The sequence below is a fragment of the Poecilia reticulata genome, chromosome 18 (genome assembly GCF_904066995.2).
Source record: "Poecilia reticulata chromosome 18, P_reticulata-male-v2, whole genome shotgun sequence".
NCBI lineage: Eukaryota > Metazoa > Chordata > Actinopteri > Cyprinodontiformes > Poeciliidae > Poecilia > Poecilia reticulata.
Window position 1 is genome coordinate 8,971,679 of NC_088847.1, and position 19,420 is coordinate 8,991,098.

General features: G+C 40.7%; 2 protein-coding genes and 2 non-coding genes across 4 annotated transcripts in view; all 4 read left to right on the top strand.

Moving 5' to 3' along the window:
- The first annotated feature begins 1,275 nt into the window (after positions 1 to 1,275).
- Positions 1,276 to 6,428, top strand: rps4x (ribosomal protein S4 X-linked). Its single transcript, XM_008435154.3, has 7 exons — positions 1,276 to 1,371; positions 1,920 to 1,997; positions 2,255 to 2,435; positions 4,132 to 4,229; positions 4,888 to 5,059; positions 5,152 to 5,309; positions 6,266 to 6,428. The coding sequence occupies exons 1-7, from the start codon at positions 1,369 to 1,371 to the stop codon at positions 6,365 to 6,367; spliced, it is 792 nt and encodes a 263-aa protein (XP_008433376.3). The 5' UTR covers positions 1,276 to 1,368; the 3' UTR covers positions 6,368 to 6,428.
- LOC145548991 (small nucleolar RNA SNORD61) lies at positions 2,531 to 2,606 on the top strand. The gene has a single exon (XR_014084935.1). It is a non-coding gene; the product is annotated as a small nucleolar RNA SNORD61 (small nucleolar RNA).
- On the top strand, positions 5,488 to 5,561 carry LOC145548990 (small nucleolar RNA SNORD61). Its single transcript, XR_014084934.1, has one exon. It is a non-coding gene; the product is annotated as a small nucleolar RNA SNORD61 (small nucleolar RNA).
- Positions 6,429 to 15,490: 9,062 nt separating the features above from the next.
- The window catches only part of nhsl2 (NHS-like 2), a 120,749-nt gene continuing 116,819 nt past the window's right edge, over positions 15,491 to 19,420 (top strand). The window contains exon 1 of the mRNA XM_008435153.3: positions 15,491 to 16,669. Within this exon, the coding sequence (XP_008433375.2) occupies positions 16,375 to 16,669 (295 nt within the window). The 5' untranslated portion in view covers positions 15,491 to 16,374. The remainder of the gene's footprint in view (positions 16,670 to 19,420) is intronic.

Sequence of the window (19,420 nt, forward strand, 5' to 3'; positions counted from 1 at the left end):
TCTTTGGGTGCGGAGCTACATACTGCCCTCTAGTGGATAGTTAACAAAAGAAAATTCATCGTTTAAAATTATTTGATTGCTCTGCACATTTCTGGATCATTCTAAACGTAAATACAGAAGTTTAATGTGAAGTCACTCACAAAAATTCTATCAAATTCTTTGAACTTTCAAGGGGAAAGTTCAAAGATAAAACCTGCACAGACAGGGAGGAAGGAGGAAAATGGGAAAAGGAAGGTAGGACAATATGAGGGTATGAAGAAAAGAGAACAGAGGGAAGGCAAAAAAAAAAGGAAGTAGGAATGTAATGAAGGAAACCAAAAGAAACTAGATCAATTTCCATATTTTTCCAGAATGTGCAGGAAACCTGCAACTTTTGCTAAGTTGGACAATATTCAGTGTTTTATACCCTTTGGGCATTTCTTAAGAACACATTTCTCCACTCTGCATTCCTTTTCCCTTATCTGAGCCTGTCAGACTTTTTAATATATATTTATATATATCTTAGAAAAAAAACATGTATTCACGTTTCCAAAACAATGAAACTTTGATGAAAAAGTAGGTCACTAGATATAGAGGTATAATCATCCTCACAGGGGTGGGGGGTTTAATTCAGGCGTGAATCCAGAGCAGGTTCCTTCACCGCCTCTCTGGGAGCAGAGCTGCGTTCAGAGATGGAGCTGGCATGTGTTCATTAGCTGGAGTAATTTGGCAGAGGCCAAAGCAGTCCCAGTAGGGCTCTTATAAATGTAAACAGGACTAAAATGAGTCACAAACATTTCCTGTATCTCATGATAACCAAGAGTTGCTGTCAAACACAGCTACATCTCTGCATGCAAATCAATAGTTTATGCAATCGTGCAGATTTAATCGGAACGGAACATTTCTAACAACAAAACGCCCAAACAAATGCATAAAAAACATTCACTCTCACTAGAAATGACTAAATGAAAAGAGCCTTGCATTTAGGAAACTCTGATGGGTAAAGCTAACAGATAAACAAAACCACCTGACCACTCAATCACAAAATAATTAAAGTTAATACAGAAATATCTATAATGGTATATATATATATATATATATATATATATATATATATATATATATATATATATATATATATATATATAATTTATTTATTAATGACATATTTAAACATTTATCTGCTAACATGCTCCAAAACTAATGCTTTAATGGCACATTTAGGTAGCCGTTTTATTAAATATGTACTTTTAGGTAGAAAGTGACTTATTAAGCTAAAATGGATTTTGGCTTTCGACTTTCGACATTAATGTCCCCCCCAGTTTGCCGTCGGCGGCGATATCATTCACTAGCGGAAGTGAGGAGGTCCTTTTCCCCGCAGACTCCAACATGGTGAGCTGTCTTTCTTCACGATTCTGCTGTGTGATAATCTCTAAACATCCCCTTCTCTGTTCACATTATTAAACCAATACATGTTCTAGTGTAAAATAACACATATTAACTAACGGTAGATTTGTAAATTGTGAGGCAGCGGCGGAATTTTTAGTCTTAAATGGTGGTTTGAAAAGCCACTTGCAACCCGCTACATCTTAGCTTAGCATAATGAAGGAAAGAGGTATGCTGCTATGTTGTACAAGAGTTTCCCCACAAATGACGCCTTATATTTTAAAATTTAACACTTCGTATGTATGGTGTATTCTTAAAAATGATTTAATGAGCATATTGGTGACGTTAGCATAGTTGGGCCGCTTTTGGTTGTACCAACCCGCATTCATTTCAGCGGCACCGCTGCACAGCAAGCTAACGCGGCCGGGCTAATGTATCAATTCGCGTGCTGTCAGAATGTGTTCGCGCAAGTTGACAATTAATATATAATTGTAAACATGTTCAGAAGGGTGAATTCTCAGTCTCTTTGACCGGCTCTGTCATCTGTCCTCCAGGCAAGAGGACCGAAGAAGCACCTGAAGCGCGTCGCAGCGCCGAAGCATTGGATGCTGGACAAGCTCACCGGAGTCTTTGTAAGTAAACTTAATGTTGTTATTTCTTATAAAAAAATCGCGGTTGTATGAAATATTATCAACTCAACTGAATGTAACTAAACATATGTGTATGTTTGACATGTTAATTCATTGCTCAGTTGCTGTGGGACTGTTAGAAAACACTAGGAATGATGAGATCTCTTTAAACTGTTAGCAGGCAGAAATGTTTTGTATCTATATTGTTTGAAAGTAACACATCTAGTCATCTTCACATGTCTCTCTCTTTGTCCTTCCAGGCTCCTCGTCCCTCCACCGGTCCCCACAAGCTGAGGGAGTGCCTGCCTCTCATCATCTTCCTGAGGAACCGCCTGAAGTACGCGCTGACTGGTGACGAAGTGAAGAAGATCTGCATGCAGAGGTTCATCAAGATCGACGGCAAAGTCCGCACTGATATCACCTACCCTGCTGGATTCATGGGTGAGCCCAGAGAGACTTGTTTTTTTTCCCTCCCCATTGTGCTCGCGCTCGGGTGTTAAACTGTCGGGCCGGGGATGTATTTATTTATTCCGGGAGCGGTGATGAATATGTGGTTTTGATCAGCAGTGAGCTGAAAACTACAACCCAAATCCTCTAAGAAGTTCTGAGCTCCAACTAAAATGTTTTTCAAAGATATTTTAGAGGCAAGCTGCTCAGTTAGCTTAAAACTTAATTATTGAGGCGGCGATTTTGATGCTTTGTTTATGCCGGCTTCTTTTTAGCTGGTAATTTTGAGAGTGGAATTATCTTTGAACTGAGTGTTGAAGTAGTAGATGTAGACTGTAAAAGTCCACTTAATTTTTGACAAATGTCATCAAAATGAGAGTTATCTGTTTATTCTTTAAAGAACTCTCCTTTTATTGCTATTAGATTTTTAAGTAACTTGAATTAAAACTGGTGCAAAAAGAAATGGATACATTTCTTCTGTGGGAAGTTATTTGCGGAAAATAACAGAGTATTAAGTGTCCAGAAATTTAAAAAAAAAAAATAGACATGTTATTGGATCTGAGTTGATAGCCATCGTGGAAGGTCTAAAGAGCCACTTGTGGAAGTAATTAAAATATTTTTAAATTGAAGTGAGTGGTTTTTTTAGATTAGTAATACACCAATAAGTCAGCGTTAAAAATCTAACTTTTTGTTTTTCTCTGAATACAGCTGTGGACTGAAAATACTCCCTGTTTTTTTCACCATGTCATTGAGTTTAGCCCTTAAAGAAAATGAGGACTAAACTAATTTGTCAGGCCAGACTTGGAAGACATCTGTAGTGATTTTAGTTTCCAGTAAAAATCTGATCAGTCAGTTCATCTCGGATGCAGAGTGGATTAAAGTAGATCTGATTATTGACATCCAAAGCTGTCTTTATTGTTAGATGTTTGAGTAATGTAGGAGCGATGTGAGTCTTTGCTTTATGGTGTCTTGGTTTATTATTTATATTATCAAACACATGTTGGAAGACTAGCTAACCAGTCAACCAGAGATTTAATTTGGTGAAGTTTCTTTCTCATCTATAATATACCAAAGCTATAGATTCCCAGATTTTGTGGTATATTAGAAAAAACCTGAAGGTGCATCAGTGTGTTTAATACAAGTTTCTTTCTTTAGGTTTTATGTAAGGTGAGGGCCGTTTTTAGAAACTATTTGGGATAATGTCTTTTATTTTGAAATACACATCTGCTACTTATCAGGTAACCTGCTGCTCATTTATTTGGTCTTTGCTGAGGTCCAGTGGAACTATATATATATATATATATATATATATATATATATATATATATATATTTATTTATTTATTTTTTTGCTAAAAGGGACTTGGCAGCAGGGAATAGCTTGATAAAATCATCTCCACACACAGCTGCTCATTAACATGGTGGCTAGTTTCGGATGCTAATTGAACAAAGTTGTCCATGCTCATTTTTAGTTGAGGTTCCTGAGATTCTTTGTCAGCTGTGGACGAAACAAACATCCTCCTCCTTCCTTCACTGCATATCTGTGTTGTGCTGAGGCAGCAGTGTTTTAGCTAAAATCCCACACCAAGCGCTGGTCACTCTCTGTAGCTGGTGGTTGTTTATGACCTTTTGTTGGCTGATCGACGGAATCGTGTGAAATTAAACAATGGTTTCTGATTCCTTTCCTTCAGATGTCATCAGCATCGAGAAGACTGGTGAGCACTTCCGTCTGATCTACGATGTGAAGGGACGTTTCACTGTCCACCGCATCACCGCCGAGGAGGCCAAGGTGAGAGCCGAGCCTGGAAAATCAGAATGTTCTTTTCTTTTTTCACCAATTCCCTCCTTGAGTTTCCATAGTTTATAGTGATGTCTATGAATTCAGGTTAAATCTGTGGTGAAATATGAGGGTTAGGCAAAGATTTTTATTTTTTATTTTGAAGAGAATAAAATCATATTATAATACACTCATAGTCATATGACGGTAAAGTCAGAATAATTCAAAAATAGTCGCATTACTAGAATGAAGTGGGAATAGTAGGAGAATGAAGGAGGCGTCTAATACAATAACTTTTTTCTAATTTAAGCAACTTTTTTCTCAAATTTGACTATATCCTGGTAAAATGATGTCCTTATTCTGTTAATATTAAGACCGTGTTCTCGTAATTAAAATAAATGTCCTTATATAATACGCCTGTACAACAATACGCTATCATACAACTAATTCTTTTTTTAAAAATATTTGCCGTTTATTTGTCTTTTAGAAAAGAAAGCAGAGACAAAAAAAATCGATTTTATTCTGAAGCTATATTGCTCAGCCCTAAGCAGGAGAAGTATTGACTAGTTTGTTATGCCTGAAACTCCTAATGTTTCTGGTTTTTGACTATATAAAAGCAGCAGAAATGTCTGTGCTTAACTCACCTGTGGATCGTCTCTTCTCTCTGCAGTACAAGCTGTGCAAGGTGAGGAAAATCCTCATTGGCACCAAAGGAATCCCCCACCTGGTGACCCACGACGCCCGCACCATCCGCTACCCCGACCCCCTCATTAAGGTCAACGACACAGTCCGCATCGACCTGGAAACCGGCAAGATCACAGATTTCATCAAGTTTGACACTGGTAAGTGTGACTCTTAACTCAAACTCCACTGTTCCCTCTCTAACGTCGTTTTATTGACTCTGACCCGGTTCCTTCTGCTCTCCTGTCTCCAGGTAACCTGTGCATGGTGACCGGTGGCGCTAACTTGGGGCGTATTGGTGTCATCACCAACAGGGAGCGCCACCCCGGCTCCTTCGACGTGGTGCACGTCAAGGACACCACAGGCAACAGCTTTGCTACCAGGCTCTCCAACATCTTTGTCATTGGCAAGGTGAGCAAATTCAGACTTGGATCGTCGTCAGCACTGTCCCCGTTTTGTGTTGGGATGTAAAATAAGCAGGTTAATTAAATCTTCTGAAAGCAACTCATCTCATGTCTTTGACTTTCAAATTGGGTTAATTAACTTTCAGGACTCTTGTTCAGGTGACTTTTTGAGATGTCATTTTGGAGCAATGATGATCATTAATGGTTTTGATTAGCAGTGAAAAAAATCTTACCAATTCCTCTAAGAAGTTCTGAGCTCCATGACCCACACAGCTGTTTGTGCACTTTACATCAAACAGGGTGTCAGTGCATCCTGAAAAAGTCTTAATTTCATTTATCTAAAATAATGGTCTTAAAATTTTACAGTCCATGGATATATGCAAGTTGGCCTTAAATACGTTAATCACAGTTCGTAAATGTTGTCGTGAAAGGACAATTCAATCTCATATAGCTTATTATTTTTCTTCTGTTGCACGTATACGTCTTCATTATGTTCTGAGACTAGTTGGTTAAAGCTATCCCTAGTAAACCCTTACTAGCTAGCTAGTTTTTTTTACGTCTGCCATTTAAGTGCAAAACATTTCCACTTTGACGTTCATCTTTGCCACTTGCTCTTCTGTTGCCAACCCATGCGGTGCATTGTGTGAAAAAAACTTGGCACTACTATATAAAATATTGAATGTACTTTTGTACATACACTGTGATACAAGTCTTAAATTTTATTCATGGTAATCTAAAGAAGTCTTAAATTTGAGTTTGTGAAACCTTATCAAATAATATTGGTAATATTTGCATACTGTAAAGCTATAAACCCCGTATCAGAGTTCCAGATAGTGAATATGTGGTTAGAATAATTTGAAACAAGATGATGAATTAATTTGGTATGTACTTGTTGTGTTTTCTATTATTATGAATCCATATGACCAATCTAAATTGTTGTGATCTGACCTGTTCTGGTTCCAGGGCAACAAGGCATGGGTGTCCGTGCCCAGAGGAAAGGGAATCCGTCTGACCATTGCCGAGGAGAGAGACAAGAGGCTGGCTGCCAAACAAGGCAGCAGCTAAACTGGCCCCTAAACAGACAGCCTGACCCTGGTTTTCAAATAAAATCTTATTTACAAAAGAATTATTGTTTTTGTGATACTTTACATAAGGTAGATGTATTCATATAGTGTACATAGTATTTTTAACTACTTGGATGTCTCAAATATCAAACATATGTCAAAGTATGAGGGATTAGGCCTGAAATATTTCACTCATTAATTAAGCTTTGTGCCTTTCACTTTCTAAAATGACAATATGCTACATTGGTGGAGATCTTTTCTGTCTCCGTCGTCAAATGACGGTATTAAAAAAGTATGTAGTACATATTTTTCTGAAAGTTCCATGTAATTTTTAGTCACTGGCATGTCCTTGTCTGATTTTCTATACAAGCTTCTGATCATATGTACCTAATGGTGTCCAGCTAGTGTTCATTACGCTACCGAATGATTTAATTTTATTCTCTTCCCACATTTACTCAGCTCACAACTTCCACCAGATCATATCCTGAATTTTTCTTACTAAAACAAGTTGAACACAGAAGAATTGGCTTGAATGCCTGGCGCATGCAGACAACTGATGGCAACGTAGATGGTTTCTCCTGTAGATTTCTAAACGCCCACGTCCAATTATGTTATGTGGAGATCTTAGTATTGTGCTCCAAATATTGAAGAACCATGTGGCATCTGTGCCTGCAGGTATTGGCCTCTTAACGCTCCAGCTTGTGTTTGTTGTCTCTGGTAACTTGTGAGCTAACCTACCACTGTGACCACTACCAAACTCCAGGGCTTTTATAATCCACCAAGTGTCACTCCTGGGTGCTAAAAGTGGTCCTGTCCATTGTTGGTATATTTTAGCTCCCATATTTTACCATCCCTCTATCATTAGTAATCCTCTGCTTTCCTGTGAATCAGAGTTGGATGTGGCCTGTTTCCAGTTAAGCACATCGCCCACCAGCCACCGCAGCAAACGCTCATGCTTGCTCGCTGGTGCTTTGTGCATTTAACACAACTTGTTTTATTGCTGGACCTGGAATGGATGTCTAAAATTAACTGTGGACAATCTATTTTTGGTTAACAATCGTGTCGGTCATCTCAGATTCCTTTGTAAATTAATAGCACTAAAGAGGAAGTGCTTGGCACTTTTATTAGAATCTCCTGCTGTTCTTTCTTCAGCTGTACGTTTTATTTGACTTAATTTGGAGCAAGGGATCCACGTTTCCTTAAAGTCTTGAATTCATGTATCTAAAATTAAGGCCTTAAATCTTGAAGGCCTTAAATGTGTCAAGACTTTAATCTCCAATGTATTTTTTTCACAGGACTTTTTTGTCAGGCAAAAGTTTGAGTTGCTTGCAGACATCTGAGGCTACTGCTGACCAGCTGCTAATGTAGTCTTGCTGGTTGGCTAGCTAGCTTTTTTGTGTCTAGTTTGGGCAAGTGTAACTTTATCAACGACGTTTGTCTTTGACACACTGACTCATTCTTTGGCAACCCATACAATGCTACATTCATTCTGTGAAAGAAAGCTTGGCGCCACTGCTATATAACTATGATTTTCTTTTGTCCGTTTCTGTCATGATACAGGTCTTAAATTTAATTCACAATTTAAAAAAGCCTTAAATTTGACTTGGTTAAACCTGCAGAATCCCTGGGAGAAACAAATCCGATGACATGGTCACTGCAAAGCTCAGACGTTTTCAGCTCTATTAAACGTTTCTCACTTTGACATTAAGTTGAGTAGTTTAAATTTCTAGTTAAAATCATTACTCTTGCAGTATTGCCATGTTATATAATAATTTTTAAAAGACTGTTGGCAGTAAGAGCTTGTATTCATTAATAGCAGGGCAGGAAGAAGTAAATGTCCTGGGAACTGAACTGGGGACAACTGTGTTGACTGTAGCCTGTACATGGTGGACCTTCTCTACCACTGATCTACGGGGTGCCGTACGACTTATAGCCATTTGCTTTGTTTGAGTATGTAACAGTGATGAAGATATTCACAAAGTCGAAAGGCCAGAGAAGTATAAATATAATACGGGTAAATATTGGTTATTGGCCATAGCAGCAATATTGATTTTGGATGTTGATGTTGGACCAATTTTTCAAATTTGTTTTTCACTTTGTCAGTACGGACGGACCCTTAGCACTGGTGTAGTCTGCTTATGCCTTGGGGTTGATCTGCTTCCCTCTACAAAAAGAGAAGCACATTCTTTCACCACCTATGCTTCCTTCGTTATTCCTGCCCAGCATCTCCCCGGCATATTTTACTTTATCCCTACATCTTATGCTCCGATTCCCTTCCCCATCCCTCACCGTCTCTGTGTCCTGACTTCAGTACCCGTCCATATGGTGACCGCTGGGTTGCAGCATGCTCAAGCGCTCCGGAAACCTGGCCTGGCAAACACCACCACAGTGTGTGTGTGTGTGGTGTTGCTTACACATTCACTTGCCAGGGTGTGTATTAGTGCAGTCCAAAGAGCTTGAGATGAACATGACACGTCTAACTCTGACTTTCATTTGCTGCCCTGCCTTTCCAACCTGACAACAATCACAGCAGGAAGCTGCGACTGTTCTGAAGGCCGTGGCTCAGACTCTGCACACCGTCTGCTTTCAGACAGCTCGAGTAGTGCAGTAATCCATCTTTGCAGACAAATGTAATTTGTAGTCTGTATATGCTGATTCAAATAAAATGCGAATATCTTCTTGCTGGAGTTTGTGCTGAAGCACATAGGAGGGTGACAACCTTTTAGCTAACAGGACCACGTTTAAACGAAGCATCTTAACTACTGCAGTGGAAATAACTCTAAAACTGAAAAAAAAAATTATACATTTGACCACTTTCAGGGGTTTTGTAACCAATCAAAAGTGACGGCTTTGCCACTACAGACCGGCCGTTCTAAAACGGATCATCTCAGTCAGGCAACACATGCGCAGAGGCTCCCTCTTTGAAGAGGTGAAACATGAAGCTAACCAGAAGCAAGCTTTGCTCTCCTCTGGTCCTGTCTGGTCTGCCCTAGTGAGCATGGCAACAATCACATTTGATTCACATGGAGGCTTTGAAGTGCTTCTGGCTGGATGCGAAGAAAGGCAACAGGACTATGAACAGCGGAGGAAATGCACAGGAAAACATCCACTTAGAGAATTGGGAACAATTGAGTCGAAGTAAGATTAAACACAAGGTGGGAAGACTTTGTAGCCTCACCACAAGAATTCAGATAGAGAAATGCATCCAGGCACTTTGAAGGCTGTGTGATGTTTGAGGTCAAGACGACTGGGAGAAAACAAGTTAAAATAAGGACTTTTCGCGTCAGTTAAACCACGTCTGAAATGAGTTTTCACACTTTCAGCAAGTTGAAAAAGTTTATTCTCACTTACTGGTTCCAGTCTGTTCATCTAACTGGAAAAAGGCCTTGGGTAACAGATGGTAACAGACAGTATATACGCCATAGCCTGCCAAGTAGGTTTTGAACGTTCTTTGCTGCTTCCTAGATACGTCTGTGTAACACACCGCCTGACAAGTTGGAAGTATTTTTACAAACTGGTTCCATGCTGGTTCTGCCTTCCATTCAAGCGCCGAGGGTTGTCGTGTCTACACCCGCGTAAACAATCTGACATTCGCTATCAAAACCGAAGGGAACTCCTCTCGACCGCCAGAACTAATTCCAGAGCAGCACCAGCTCTTTGTGGTCACAGTCAGGAGCTTCTTAACATTATTGGGCCCGAGTTGCGTTCATCATGACCCAAGGGACCGTTTTAACTGGGTGGAGGTTTACTGGATGTTTAAATAGCAGATCTTCAGGTGTTAAATAATCTCTGGGCTGCTAGCGGTGCCTGTTATGAACGTCAGCTGAGCAAACTACAAGACGCTGACATACACAGTGCATTACTCATGTTGCAACCACAAACCTCAGTGTGTTTTATTGGGATTTTGTGGGACAGGCCGACACAAAGTAGTGCATAATTGAGAAGTGGGAGGGAAAAGATACACGACGTGTAGAACCACCTTTTACTATTCTTCCCACTGCAGATCTTTTGCCCTTTGTCGCTGTCGACTTTGCACACTGAGACACATTTGTGGCTATTCTCCTTTTTAAAATAGCTCAAGCTCAGCCAGACTGAACCTGATTTTCAAATCTTGCCAGAGATCGTCAACTGGATTTAGGTCAAGACTGGATAATTTAATCTAAACCATTCCACTGTAGCTCTGGATGTGTGTTTAGGGTCGTCGTCGTCCTGTAAGATGAACCTCCATGGATCGATTTTAACGTTTATTTAGCGATGAGAGCAGACGGTATCGTTACAAAATCACAAGACGAAGGAAGCTAATAGGAAGAAAGCACAACTTGGCTGCAACTTCTGTAGGGAAGTCAGTTTGGATGTTTAGTCAGAGCTAAGAGTTGGGGGGATTGTGATGTTGTTACGACTGGCTCAATGTCATAACAAAAACGGGAGACCATGCAGGGGTTAAAGTGTAGAAAAATGAATGTTTATTAACAAAAACAATGGATTGTGGATATCCGTATCAGTGGTGTAATGCAAATGCTTGGATGTGTTGTATAAGTGTATATGGAAGTGTTGAAGTGCCAAAACAAAGACAAACACAAATGTGCAAAAAAAAGAGGGGAGCTGAGGCCTGGCAACAAAACACCACAAGCGTCAAGCGGCAGAGTGGACGCTGAAGGCGACCCAGAAGATGGAGACAGCCAGGTTTAAGTACTCTGCACTCCCAATCAACCTGATCAGCAGCACCTGTAAAGGGGAGGAGCACAAGGACAGACAAAAGCAACACCTGCAGCCCAGCCCTTAAGGCCCAGGGCCGTAACAGATGTGCTTCAGTGACACAAACTTCTTTCATAAGTTCATGATTACAATTTTCAGCCATCGTTTATGTCCTGATTTACTGTATCTGGTATTTTCTGTTGCAGAATTATGACGCATGTCTCACATCAATCACATAAAAGCCACATAAAATGCGACATGAGCATTCGGACTGCAGGTGCTTTGCAAACTGTTTGATATCTGAACTAGTTTCAATTTATGGAAGTGGCACAGATCGAATTTTTGAGTGGTGAAAAGATCAGAATTGAAGACTGTGCAAAAAAGAAAAACAAAGAAAAAAGTGGATTTAGATGTAGCCATAGTAATCAGAAGGAATTAATCTTTCCAAAGATGTCATAAAGACTTTTGTCTAAAACACCTGATGAGACGCCTCGGCCTTTCAGTGTCTGCTGGAATAACAAATGGTTTGAAGCAAGAGGTCAGAGACTCCTGCTAAAAGGATACGGGCATCAAAGTCCGGCAGAGAAAAAAAAAAATAGAGGCGAATAGGAGCACAGTAGTAGAAGTTAGTTTGTGTTACGGCTAAACGTGGGCTGGACTCCTGAAACAATGAAGTCAGTCATCAGGGGAGCCGGTGGAGGTGAAGGGCGGAGGAAAGGGGGGACTGGGTAAGGACAGCTGTTTCTAATCAGTTGGTTCCATGTGATTGACGGTCTGCCTGACTGCTGGCTGATTGGGACAATTGTCAGTAAAAGTGTACGATTAAAAGCAGACTTCTACTTTAATTTTCATCGCTTAACCACCCCACTAGCTCGTAGATTGATTTAGTTACACTGCAGCAAGCATACTAACTAACTAAGTGTTTGGCTATGCAACAGTGCTCAAACGATGGTCCGAGGACCATTGGATGATGTAACCCGGCCACTCCCTTCTGCTGCTTCCTCCAATCCTTTCGGACTCTCGCTGTTGCAAAAACTCACTCGTAACCCCTTGTCCTCCCCCCACCGTCTCCCAGAAGTTTCTCATGTTGATGGTCTCTCTCTATACTGCGTCAATAAAAAGCCAGCTTATGTTAAAATTCCTCCACATTCCGTTGCTACCCCGCCCTCCACATGACAGAGTCAGACTAGCATGAACAAAAACATTAGGTAGGCCAAGTTCATGTCTGGGAGGGATCGCTAACGGGGTCCCGCGGGGAGCTGCTCCGAGGACCAGATGTGCTTTTAGCCGGGGGGGGGGGGAAAGGAGCAGGGGTACGTTCAAGAGCCTTCGAATGGAGGATTTGAGTTTGTTTTAGTTGGGTTTTTTTCACTGGGTGGAGAGGAGAATGGAGGAAGGGATGGTGGAAGAAAATGGCTCAAAACGACACAGTGGGATTAAGGAAAAGGATTTAGTCCTTCAGATTTGATTTTTTTTTTTTTTGCCCCCAGTTATGATTAAATATTGAGTGAAATGGGCGACATAGAAGAATCCTGCGATCTTCACAAAAATCAAGCCTAAATTTAAGCAAACAGCTTGGATAAAAATCTGTAAGACAGCTTCTTAAATAGGCATACCTGGGGATGCATTTTAAAGTAACACCTCAACCAATCTGCTTCATTCAGTGACATCAGCACTTTACAGGTCTGTTCACTCCTGGGGTGCAATTTCCTGTTGGCCGAAGCTGCAAAGTTTGTTTCCTTAATGGACAGTAAAATGTTAAATAGACTTGAGCTTTAAATGGTGTCATAATCCTTCATCGAAAACATAAGTGAAGTGCTACCTTGATTCTTCCAGGCATGTTTGAGAAATGATTTAATCTCCACGGCAACCACTCAGCTGTGTAAAACACCCACGTGAAGCTAGCTCTGCAGTTTCTGAGCTATCGCCCCACAGAGCAGCCCTCTGCAGTGACTTCCCCAATAAGCTCCTTCAGACTAGCCAGCAGCAATTAGCAAACACCTGGTGGAGCTGCACACCTGCTGAACTCGTTATACAAGCTATTTCTCAGTGCAACGCTGGTAAAAACACTGTTAAAGGGTTAATGGAGAAGCGATTGTGTGATGACTTCCTGAAGGCGGCGTTTCAGAAAGAGCAGGAGTTTTTAAAAGAGACAGAGGCCCACTTTGAAGGAATGAAATCAGTAAGTAAAATTCTTCCAAGTTATATTTGATAAATACAGCATTTTTATAACAACTGGAGGTAACATATAGGTACTTGATTGTGTTATAAAATGGAACTATATGCCTGGAAAATACACATTCCTTCTGTCAGAAGGAATGGATCAAAATTACAGCAAACCATCGTGAGAAGCTTTTTAAAAGTTACCCAAAACATTTGAAGTAAGTCATACCATTTAAATTCAATTGTACAGAATACTACAAATATTTCTGTAAACCTTTGAATTTGAATAAAATGCAAGATAAATCCCCTTCTTTCTTTTTTCATGCACTTTTAGCAAAAAAGAAATAATTTTTGGTAAAAAAAACAAAACAGAAAAGTTTTAGTCTGATTCAAAGTCAGCTGCTCAATATGCTAATGGTGGAGAAATAACTTACCATTACAGGAAAACCTTTTACCCGCCGTCGTTGGTGGCTATGCTAACTAGCTTTAGCATTCACGGCGGACTCTACTGTCGGAAACTAGCTGTAGTGTAGTAGAGAGCAAGGAGGAGCTTGATTGACAGCGCTAAGTCCCTCCTCTTGACTCTGATTGGTTGTTTTTGACTAGGCGTGGCACATTTTTGCAGAATGCAGTAGCTCAAATTTTTTTCCATAGAGTATTTATCTCACGATATGCTGTCGTGACATGGTGACAGTTTTAACATAAAACATATTGTTCATAAAAGTTACGCACTGCAGCTTTAAAATGGGTGAGGTGAGGTCAAATGACAGCCGTCGGATTTCCTGCAGAAAATACGAGCGTGGCGGTGAAGCCCCCCCCTCCACCGCCACGCTCGCTCCAGAGGGCCACGTCATGAACGAGACTCTCCCAACCGCTCGTGCGCCGTCTCATTTTGCTCAGCTGACCTCCTGTTATCGCTTTGTGGGGAGGAAGAAGAAGAATCCTCTGCGGGCAGCTGGTAATGTGGGTTAACCACTCGGAGCTGGCTGACAGCAGAATGTTTTCAAAGGCGTAGGGGGGGCAGCAGGAAGAGCCAAACACGCCCCCCTCTTCTTCTAACGAGGAGCTTGTGACCGTGCTATGTGATGTGTCTGATAAGCTCCGTGGAGATGCCGAACCGGGGTCGAAATCACATGAAACTAATGCAAACAGAAGCATGGCGGTTGATGGCTGGTCGGAGTGAGACTTGAAATTATAAGATTGTTAGCTAATTTTTTTTTAAAAAAAGTGACTAAACGATGTAGTTTATTCCCTTCTTAACGACATTTCATAATTACGCAGGAACAACTTGGTAGGACTGGGTTATGCCTCGAGAAGTGCATGCTACAGGTTTAGCGCGGTGTGTGAAACATGCCGTCAAGAAAGCGACGTGTTCACCGCAGAGAGTAATTTATTTCATTAACTCTGTTGAAAGAGTCAGATGCTTTTATTTCGCTGACATTTGTGTTGGTTTAGATGATTACAGCTGATGAACTCGGTTTCTCAGAAAAATTACACTGCAAAAATGCAAAATCTTATTTTTGTTCAAGTTTCTAGTGCAAATATCTTAGTTTACTTGAAATAAGACAAAACTTACTTACAAGTAACTTTTTTTTAGCAAGATGCAGGAGCTTGTTTTGAGTCATTAATTTCTTAATATTGACGAAAGATTACTAGTTTCACTAGCAGATTATTTCACGTATAACTAATACTATTCTCTACCTCCAACATCTTTTTCTAACTCATTTCTTCCTTCCACTCAACTTCCCATCAATATAATTAAATACAGTATTCAGTTGGCAGTCAGGCAGAGGGTAACTAAGCTGCTGCTTAGGGTTCAGTTGCCTCCCATAAATGTTTGAATTTTAACATATTGGAGCTCCTTTTTATATTGTTTATTGTGAACATTAGCATTAAATTAGCTTTGACGGTTTTCATGTTGATGAAAGATTCTGACTTGTTGGAAACTTAAACCTAAGACTGAAAGGAATTGGTAAATGTACTCTGTAAAAGTGAAAAAAAAAAAAACCTCATTGATTGTTTTGTGTTGCCATCTGACGCTATGAATTTAATCTTCGTGTGTGAGCTTCTGCTTCTGCCCAAACAGCTCTCACCAGTTAGTAAACAGTAATACGTGAAGCACTGCTAGTTGTGGTGATGTTCTTTAACAGGAAGTTGGGCCCCGAAAGCTGATTCTGCCCAGGGCACCACACAATCTTTTGCCGGCCCTGCTTACTGTCCTTTTTTTTTTTTTTTTTTTTTTTTACACCATGAGTTCTGATGAAAAATTGATTTCTTTCAGCATATAGCATGTGATTTTTTTTCTTGTTTATTATGGAGTTATTTAAGCCCAATGAAAGTGTGAGGAGCAGCACCTCCAGCGTTTTACCCGAACTGCTCCGTCCATCCACCCATCCCGTCCTCATCCATCCTCTGCACTCCACCTCTCTTCATCTTCTCTCCCTCCTCCAGACAGACCTTTATTTTTTTTCCTCCCCTTCTCTGGGAAACTGTTGCGCTCTGAGTAAAGACGGCCTTAACTAGATCTGATCGCTGGACGGGCGCCTTCAAAATAAAAGCACGCATGAAACGCAGGCTAAAAATACCAACAGGAACTGGGAAGCGCCCGGAAGCGTTGCTAAAAATGCGCATGTTTTCAAAAAATATTAAAGGGGAAATCATTACGACTACATATTGAATAGGTTGCTATAAAGTTGTAACATCTAAATTTCGACAAATTGTTTGCCTTCACGGCAAGGAAATGTAAGGTTTTTGCTTAAATATTTTGTGGTTAATGATTTGTTTTTCTTTATACGTCGAAATATACATTTTATATTTCCAAAATGCCCATTTTTAAACACTGATTTTGAAGTTTGAGCCGGATGTCTTTCATCTTAGATTCTGTCCAACATTCCGAGCAGCAGCTGAGACTCTCCTCGACATACACACACGCACATTTACAAATCTGACTCCTAGTCCAAAACAATGAGTGCGCACGACGCGCAGCTTGCCCCAAACCTCTCCAACAAATGCGGACTTTTCCCTCCAGGACCACCCGTAGCATGCGTCTCAAGGAGAAGGACCACGGGAGTATAACTTGACAGTTATTTGGAGTTTTTGTTTGTCCTTCTTCTCCTCTTTTATGAGTGTGTATGAGTCTGTGGAGAAACTATGCCGTTCTGCAAGCGCACCATTCTCCCCAAAGATGTGTGCAAGCCCGACGGCGGCGGCGGCGGCGGTGGGAGGCTGCGGGCGGAGGTGTTCGGGGAGCTGGCGGGCGTATGCGGCTCGTCCCTGTGCTCGGTGCTGCGGCAGCTCTCGGATCTGTCCCGGCACTCGGTGAGCATCCTGGAGGAGCTGGAGGGGGAGCTGGTGTCCGTGTGCCGCCGCTCCGGCGCGCTGGAGGGCAGACTGGTCCGGCTGCAGAGGCACGTCGCCGAGCTGCTCAGCAAGCCCCCGCCAAGAGGTAAGAGGAAATGAAAGAAGAAGAAGAAAAAATAAATATCAAAGTGCAAGAGGTCAAGAAAAAAAAAAAAAAAAACCTGGAGTGAGTGTGCGGCTCCCAGCTGCTGGTTGTCACACTCGGAGCCATGCTTGAGTTTAGTGTAGGTGTCATGTTTGCAAATTCCTATTCAGCCTCCGCACATCCTCAAAAAGTGGTAAAAAGTATTATATTTATGTACGACATATTAAATTCATTCAAAAGAAACGAGCTGAGCTTAAATACTTTGTTTTTGTTGTCGCTGGACTATTTAATCTCATACATTGTATGTATTTTTTTTTCTTAAAGGACTTTACTTTTATGCCAAAATTTGAGTCTTATGCACATTTTTACCGTCAACAGTTGCCTGAAACAAGTTGCTATACTCTTGCTAGCTAGCTAACTTTGTCCTTGCTAGCTCGGGAAAAGCTAGCTAGCTTTTTTACGTCCATCATGGGTAATTGCAAATTTATTGTCATTTGGCTGCTGGACAATGTTTATTTTAGCTATTTGCTCACTTCTGTTGACAACCCATTTAATATTTTTATTTGCATTTTTTTTGTCCGTTGCTGGCGTGATTGCAGTTTTAAATTCTACTAATAATAGTCTTAAAAAGTCTTATATTGAGTGGTGAAACCTACAGAAACCCTGTTGAATAGAAGTTGTAGTTTTGTGTCCAGTTGCTTTTAAATTTCTATTAAAAACGGAAACAGGATAAAATCTCCCGGCATGATTAAAATCTCACATGAAACTTGAGTTTACTTGATGTTAAAGGAGGCGGAGTTAATCAAATTAGAGGGAAAAAACCCCAATGGGTCAAAATCTGCATGCAAGGTCCTTCTTTCTTATGAGTGCACATGACTTTTACTCATGAACTTGCTGGTTTCCAGGATGCTCCTGAATGCAGCACGTGGGTGTGGAGAGAAAAATGTGAACTTGGGCTGAAGTGCAGGGATGTTTTGCGTGCTTTTGTCGTTTTGTCACCTTACCTGTCACACGTGTCCGTCTGGCTTCCCTCCCGGTCTGGTGTAATGCTTTGTTTAGTTTTTATGTTGTCATTCCAAAGCTCTGAGGATGTCATAGCCCAACTGTAGCATTAAAAATGAATCACGTACAGACTCAGCTTACAGCGACTCATAAAAGTGATTTAATTTGCATGTTTGTAAGATGTATGTGTGAAGTTTTTCTTGAAGTGTTTCAGTGTTCTTCTTTGCGTCCTTTTCTGAAAGCTTCAGAAAACAGCACAGCGGGACTGGATACCTTGCAGTGTCAGAAGCACATTTGCTCTTTGAAAGAAGGAAACCAGAATATTTCAATTGTTTTACAGTTGATTTTGATGACAATCTTGCATCAGATTTAGGCAGCAAGACAAATCATATTGATAATAATAAAATCTGCAATAATACTCATACAATTTTGAGACATAAAGCACTAATTGTAGCTAAGTTAGTGTAATTTCAGCATGTTCCTTCTGTGTGCATGTAATTGTGTGATTGCACTTTCTTACTTGTCTAATTTAATAGGCACACCTTGCTAGTTCCGGGTTGGACCCGACTTTTGCCTTCATAGCTGCTTTAAACCTTGGCAGTGTTGATTTAACAAGGCGGGCAAAAACAATTCCAAGAGATTTTAGCTCATGTGGACAGGACAGCATCATACAGTTTGAATTGTTTGTATAAATGGTCAAGTTTATGTTGTCATGATTGCTCTGACTTCATTTCAAAGTATCACTCAGAAACTGAAAAGAGTTAATACTGTCTGCAGACAGATCAACCTTTTACCCAAAGTATGACGCACTGACTGATAAGCAGAAACTTTAGCATTTTTTTTCTATCTGGTCACCAGTCTCAAAAGTCAAATGAGAAATATTTTATTCATTTCTTTGTCCTCCAGCTCTCCTTCACGTGACTCTGAAATCACTATCTCTGTGATAAAACATAGTGATGGCAGCATGATTTATTTATTTTCATATCAACGTATTAGAATGATTCAGTGCTTCTCTCCTTTACAATTACAACATATTACTTTTTTTTGGCCCATATGCATGTAACTCCAATAAACTACATTCAGGTTTCTGGTTATAAAGCTGCATTGGAGTATTTTGCTAGCCTGGCCATTGTCGCTCTTCTCATTTCCCTTCAGTATTCTGTCTGGGCTTTCACCCATTGAGCTGGATTTCAAAACCAGGCCAGGCCAATCAGTGAACAGAGTCCACGCCTCCAGGAAGCAGTCGTTTCTCAATAGCCAAGAGTCCAGAATCCTCCAGACGAAGCAAAGTGTAGAACTGGTTTCTACCAGGCTAGTATATTACAAGACTCTACAACAACAACAAAAAAAATGTTGGATTGTATTTGGCCAAAAGTGGGAGAACTAGCAACATTTTCCAAGCGAATAAGGCGCCGCCCAGATGGAACGATGGCAGATTTGCACCTTAGCATTAATCTCTGCACAGACTTCGCACTGGTTTCCCTCCCCTGCTTACATTATAGGCCAACAGAGTGGCCAAAAGAGTGAAGCAAGAAGGCTGCTAACATGAGGCAGCCAGCAGTCTGTCTGTGTGTGAGAGTTAGTATGTATAGTATCACTAGACAGAAAGAGAAACACCCTTTAAACACAGACCAGATGCGGAGCTGGAAGGAGAGGAAGAAAGATAAAAAAAAAGAAAAGAAAAGCAAGTCGTCCTTTAGCTGACTTCCTAAGGATCCGTGTGTGTAGGTGCTCCTCTCTGTGGTGCTG

Bases quoted from the DNA above. Each gene is read 5' to 3' on its own strand.
- rps4x (XM_008435154.3), top strand. The intron at 4,230-4,887 runs GTGAGAGCCGAG...TTCTCTCTGCAG, and splicing joins TCACCGCCGAGGAGGCCAAG to TACAAGCTGTGCAAGGTGAG. The intron at 5,310-6,265 runs GTGAGCAAATTC...TTCTGGTTCCAG, and splicing joins ACATCTTTGTCATTGGCAAG to GGCAACAAGGCATGGGTGTC.